Below are 6,496 nucleotides of genomic sequence, written 5' to 3'. Positions count from 1 at the left end.
CAGGGTGTTATCTGCAAGCCTTGTGGCTGTTTGTACATTTGCCCAGGTCAGACCTTCCCTGGTAGCGAGCAGTCAGGGCTGAGAGGACAAGTGTGCGGGTGAGGAGCAAGTGACACTTGTGACACTCTTCTGGCTGACTCTGGCCTCCTCTTTCAGCAGGATGCGGCTGCAGGCCCTACTGACTGGGAGACACGTGTGGTGACAACTTTCCCCGGTCTGTTTCACCCATCATGGAACTTGTGTTGTTTTCTCTCCTAGGGCACCAATGCCTCTGCTCTGGAAAAAGACATTGGCCCAGAGCAGTTTCCAATCAATGAGCACTACTTCGGATTGGTCAATGTGAGTATTTACATGCTTCATTGTTATCCAGTCTTAGCGAATTCATCATTACTCGCTTTTAAATAGCTGCTCACATTTTTTAGTTAGAAGGGGAAGATGTTGGAGAGGGGATGATTTAATCTATTTATTTATTTGAGTTGGAGTCTCACTCTGTCACCCAGGCTGGAGTGCGGTGGCATGCTCATGACTACTGCAGCCTCGACCTCCTGGACTCAGGTGATTCTCCCTCCTCAGCCTCCCAAGTAGCTGGGACCACAGGCTCACATCAGCACATCTGGCTAATTTTTTTATTTTTATTTTTTGTAAAGATGAGGTCTCACAAGATTGCCCAGGCTGGTCTAGAACTCCTGGGCTCAAGTAATCTTCCCGCCTTGGCCTCCCAGAGTGCGGGATGACAGGCATAACCATCCCTGGCCTGACTTCTTTTTTTTTTTTTGGAGTTGGAGTCTCCATTGCCTAGGCTGGAGTGCAGTGGCATGCTCACAGCCACCCCAGCATCGACCTACTGGGCTCCAGCAATCCTTTTGCCTCAGCCTTCCAAGTAACTGGAACTACAGACACATGCTGCCACACCTGGCTAACTTTTTCGATTTATTATAGGGATGAGGTCTCACCATGTTGCCCAGGCTGGTCATGAACCCGCCAGCTCAGGCAATTCTCTCACCTCGGCCTCCCAAAGTGCTGGGATTACAGGCTTGAGACAACATGCCTGGCCTGGCCTGACTTCTAATTTTTTTTTTTTTTTTGAGTAGGAGTCTCATTGTCACCAAGGCTAGAGTGCAGGGGCATGCTCACAACTACCACAGACTCGACCTGCTGGGCTCAGGCGATCCTTCTGCCTCAGCCTTCCAAGTAGCTAAAACTACAGGCATGCACCACCATGCCTGGCTAATTTTAAGTTTTTTGATTTATTGGAGAGACGAGGTCTTGCCAAGTTGCCCAGGCTGGTCTTGAACCCGTGGGCCCAGGCAGTCCTCTCGCCTCTGCCTCCCAAAGTGCTTGGATGACAGGCATGAACTACCACGCCCGGCTCTGATATCTAATTTTAATACAAACTTTTTAGCCATTGTGCAAGCCCCTACTGTCTCTGTGGAGGTAGTTATTCAAGACGTGGGGATTCTGCCCCGGCCAGGGAAGACACAGATGCAGATTGTGGAGAACAAAAGAGCTGAGGCCATTCCTAGTTTGTGGAAGAATTGGGCAATCTGTGTTTATTGACAGCTTCATGTGTGTTCCTTAGGAACAGTCACTTAACTTCTCTGTACCAGTATGCTTATCTCTGGTTACATGATTGTGTCAAGTAGATGAAAATGTAAACATGGGAAGCCTCTGTCTCAGCGTACATGGAAATATCACGTCAGGCATGGCCCAGTGTGCCTCGCTCCTAGGGAAACGACACTCCGTCAGCAGCCAGTCTTGAGAGGGTGTTCATTTTCTCTTTTACTCTTACGTCGCATTTTGTAATCCCTGCTATTAATCTTGTTATTTTCTTAGAGTGTTTTCTTTTCATTTTACTGTATACAAAAAATTCTGGGGTGATGATCCCAGCTGTGTTCTTCTGGTGCTGGTCTTATAGTCGGCTGAAAACCAGTGCAGCCTTTCCCCTGTAACCATAATCTCGGTATTCATACATTGTGAGACATGTGAAATGTCACTGTATGGGCTCCAGTGCTGCACAGGAGTCCAGGAGTTTGGGTGGTCTTGTATTGGAAGACTTCCCATGTTGGCAGAAACAAGATCAAGAACAGGCCGGGCACGGTAGCTCAAGCCTGTCATCCCAATACTTTGGGAGGCTAAGGCAGGAGGATTGCCTGAGTCCAGGATTTCAAGACCAGCCTGAGCAACATATCAAGTCCCTGTCTCTATAAAACATCAACAGTTAGAGGGGTGTGGTGGCACATTCCTGTAGTCACAGCTGCTTGGGAGGCTGAGGCAGGAGGATTGTCTGAGCCCAGGGATTGAGGTCATGGTGAGCTGTGATCATGCCACTACACTCCAGCCTGGGCGACAGAGTGAGAACCACCAACCCCTGCCTGCCCCCCCCACCCCCCCTGCACAAAGATCAGGGGCAGTTTAGAAGTTCAAAGACTGGGAGGTGATGGTGAGGGAGCGCCTTTTGACCTCTGTGGCTCTGAGGGAAGGGAGGGGAGGCTGTCGGAGCTGGTGGGCTGGTACTGGGCTATTGAAAGTGATAGAGACTGGCCCTGTTCAGTCAGGGTTGTTCACCTGTCACAGGTCTCTCTGACTCGATGTCGTTTTCCCTTTCTGGGGTTTGCTATGCCACAGGGCAGGGTCTTTTATTCAGCCAGCTGCCTCCGGTCTCTGTATTACAGAGATGTTCTCCTCCCCTCTCTCTCTGTCTTTAAGCTCCAGAAGGTCTCGTGAGACTCTTATTTATTTATTGAGTTGAGTGTCTTGATCTGTTGCCCAGGTTAGAGTGTAGTGGCACAATCATGGCTCACCGCAGCCTCTACCTCCTGAGCTTGAGCAATCCTCCCACTTCAGCCTCCCAAGTAGCAGGTACCACGGGTGCACCACCACACTTAGACTTTTTTTTTTTTTTTTTTTTTTTTTTTGGCAGAGACAGGGTCTCACTATGTTGCCCAGGCTGGTTTTGACCTCTTGGGCTCAAGTGATCCTCTCACCTCAGCCTCCCAGAGTGCTGGGGATGACAGACATGAGTCCCCATGCCCAGCCTCAGGAGGCTTTTTATTGAGGCAGAGTGTGGTTCCTGTCACTTTAGAGGCTATGATGACTGGGAAGGCCCTGGAATTGTGTGTGTTTTCTTCATGTGTCTGTTGCTTGGAGAGTTGGGTGTTCAGAGTCACCGACTGGTTTCTAATTCGGAGAGCCAGACTCGGCACTGGGACGTCAGGGCCGGGTAGAGGGGGAGGCCTGCCTGCTCTCCCTTGGGACCCCCACGGTGACTTGAGTGCCTGTGTCCTTGCAGTTTGGGAACACATGCTACTGCAACTCCGTGCTACAGGCCTTGTACTTCTGCCGGCCATTCCGGGAGAACGTGCTGGCGTACAAGGCCCAGCAGAAGAAGAAAGAGAGCCTGCTGACGTGTCTGGCTGACCTGTTCCACAGCATCGCCACGCAGAAGAAGAAGGTGGGCGTCATCCCGCCCAAGAAGTTCATCTCACGGCTGAGAAAGGAGAATGGTAAGGAGACCCTTGTGCACAGGGGGAGTTTTTGCCCAGGAACAGCGAGGCAGGTCGGGGCTCCGTGTCGTTGCTGGGAAACACTGCTTTCTCCCTCCCCACATCCAGCACATGAAGCTGGATGAGCCATGTGCTCAAACGCACAGCTGTGTTCCATTTTGTGTTACCTTATTCATTTTGAGTTGGAGTCTCCTGTTGTCCAGGTGGAGAGCAGTGACACACTCATGGCCACTGTAGCCTTGACCTCCTGGGCTTAGCAGTCTTTCTGCTAAGGACTACAGGCGCATGCCACCACGTCCTGCTAATTTTTTGACTTATTGCCCAGGCTGGTGTTGAACCCCTGGGCTCAGGCAGTCCTCCTGCCTTGGCCTCCCAAAGTGCTGGAATGACAGATGTGAGCCACCACACCCACCCCAGATGTTTGTTTTATAAAGTCCCTGTTACTGTGATTGCTGTCTTTTGACGTTATAATTTATACGTACCAGAATAAAAGTAATTTAAGTAGGGAAGGGTGCAGAGCACTGTGGGTTGAGTGTGAGCGTGATCAATGCTGAGGTTCCACGGTGGCATCCTCTCCTGGTGGCTTGTCCTCATGGCAGGGACAGCAGTCGACTTCTGGAGTCGCCTGTGTGTGGTTTCTGACACTCTCAGACATGCCACATGGTTTCCTTGCCGCCTCAGAGTTTTCACAGGAGCAACCTCTGGCCTGGTCCAGGGTTGAGCACAACACCTAGGGGAGCCCCATTGCTCTGGGTAGGTGACCCAATGAATAATTGCTCATTGGGTAGTTGCATCATATTAAAAATGGACGCTTGGGCTGGGGCTCGACGACTCAGCCTGTAATCTCAGCACTTTGGGAGGCTGAGGCGAGTGGATTGCCAGAGCCTGCAGGTTCGAGACCAGCCTAGGCAGCTTGGTGAGACCTCATCTCTACAGTAAATAAAAAAAAATTTAGCTGGGTATGGTAGTGCGCCTGTATTTCCAGCTACTTGGAAGGCTGAAGCAGAAGGATCATTGGAGCCCAGCAGGTCAACGTTGGCGTGGTCGTGAGCATGCTACTACACTCCAGCCTGGGTTGGAGTGAGATTCTAACTCGAAAAAATAAGGACTCTTGGCTGGATGCAGTGGCACAGCCTGTAATCCCAGCACTTTGGGAGGCTAAAGCAAAAGGATTGTCTCAGCCCAGGGGTTTGAGATCAACCTGGACAACTTGATGAGACCTCTTATCTACAATAAATCAGAAAAGCTAGCTAGGCATGGTGGCGTGAGTCTGTAGTTCCAGCTACTTGGAAGGCTGAGGCAGAAAGATCGCCTGAGCCCAGCAGGTTGAGGCTGTGGTGACTGTGAGCGTGCCACTGCACTCCAGCAAGAGTGGGACTCCAACACACCCCCCCAAAATGAACATTTTATCAGGGAATTTACCAGGCAAAGTCTGTCTTTGTCTGACCAAGTACAACTGTTGACCACCTTTTGTAAGTGTGAGAACTTTAGGGAAGTTCGGAAAAGTTAGTTCTTGGTAGGTGGCAAGAACTGAAGGAAGAATCTTTGGAGGCGTCCTCATGGAGGCCGCTCCAAGTAGATGAAGGTGTCTCTGTCCTGGGCCCACCCACCTGGTGTTGGGGGAGGGAGTGGGAACTGTGCATGTCCAGCTGCTTTTTTGAGAACCAGAGACTGAGGTAACAGCCTTCTCTTTTCCAGATCTCTTCGATAACTACATGCAGCAGGATGCTCACGAATTCTTAAATTATTTGCTAAACACTATCGCGGACATCTTGCAAGAAGAGAAGAAACAGGAAAAGCAAAATGGGAAATTAAAAAATGGCAACATGAATGAGCCTGCAGAGAGTAACAAGGCAGAGCTTACCTGGGTCCACGAGATATTTCAGGGGACACTCACCAATGAGACGCGCTGCCTGAACTGTGAAACCGTAAGTCCCAGGCTCTTGGTGACTGCATGGGCACGGGCACGCTGTGGTGTGTTGGGCAAGGTGGAGTCACAGCACCAGTCATATGTGTGGACAGTTCTGTCTATGCACCTGAAACTCGGGTGAACCTTTTGGAAGTGCAAATCCATCCAGGGTTCTCAGCCGCAGAAACAGAGGAAGGAGGAAAAAGCTGCTTAGATGCTGAATTGCTTTGGACCGTGGGCACATTTTAGGGTCTACACATTGAATGATTAACTTGGACCCCGACCAGTTTTCTTGAAAAGATTTTGGCCAGGCACAGTGGCTCATGCCTATAGTTCTAGCACCTTCTCTATCTCTCTGTCTCTGCTTCCCTCCCTCACTCCCACCATCTATCTCTCTCCTCTCTCTCTCTCTCTCTTCCCTCCCAGCACTTTGGGACGCAGAAGTGAGAGGATTGCCTGAGCCCATGGGTTTGAGACCAGCCTGGGCAACATAGCAAGACCTTGTCTCTACAATAAAGCAAAACATTAGTTGGGTGTGAATATGTGTGCCTGTATTTCCAGCTACTTGGAAGGCTGAGGTGGAAGAGTCCCCTGAGCCCAGCAGGTCAAGCCTGCTGTGACCGTTAGTGTACCACTGTACTTCAGCCCGGGCAACAGAGTGGAGGACCTGGTACATGGTAGTCACTTAGTGTTAATTGAATTTGAGACACACTCTCCAGAGCATGGTTCAGGAGGCTACATTTACTTGGATGTCGTGTGTGGCTTAAATCCTCTGGGCGGCCTCCTGTTCTGCTGGTTAAAAGCCCAGCCTGGAGCCAGGTTGCTCGAGGCTGCATCCTGGCCTTTCCACTCAGTCGGGGACCCTGTGCACATTAGTCATCTTCTCTGTTCTTGCTCTCCTTGTCTGTCGAATGGGGTGATGAGTGCCCTCCTGCAGGGTTGCTGAGAGGATCAGATGCATGGACACTTGTGAAATACTTAGAGTGATACTTGGCCTGCGGCAAGGATGCGACCAATGTAGCTGTTCTTTTTTTTTTTTTTGAGTTGGAGTCTCACTCCATCGCCCAGACTGGAGTGCAGTGGC

General features: G+C 50.6%; 1 protein-coding gene across 4 annotated transcripts in view; it reads left to right on the top strand.

Moving 5' to 3' along the window:
* The first annotated feature begins 248 nt into the window (after positions 1 to 248).
* USP46 (ubiquitin specific peptidase 46) overlaps positions 249 to 6,496 on the top strand; it is a 34,779-nt gene continuing 28,531 nt past the window's right edge. For 3 of the 4 annotated variants that reach the window (XM_008056676.1, XM_008056675.1, XM_021711660.1), the window contains exons 1-3: positions 249 to 339; positions 3,290 to 3,503; positions 5,202 to 5,431. In XM_008056676.1, the coding sequence (XP_008054867.1) occupies positions 5,219 to 5,431 (213 nt within the window). In that variant the 5' untranslated portion in view covers positions 249 to 339; positions 3,290 to 3,503; positions 5,202 to 5,218. The remainder of the gene's footprint in view (positions 340 to 3,289; positions 3,504 to 5,201; positions 5,432 to 6,496) is intronic. The other variant, XM_021711659.1, reaches the window with a different exon arrangement.

This window comes from Carlito syrichta, unplaced genomic scaffold (assembly GCF_000164805.1).
Source record: "Carlito syrichta isolate Samal-C Ts95f unplaced genomic scaffold, Tarsius_syrichta-2.0.1 Scaffold302440, whole genome shotgun sequence".
Lineage (NCBI taxonomy): Eukaryota > Metazoa > Chordata > Mammalia > Primates > Tarsiidae > Carlito > Carlito syrichta.
Note: the sequence above shows the minus strand (reverse complement) of the source record. Positions and strands in the feature narration are given on the sequence as shown.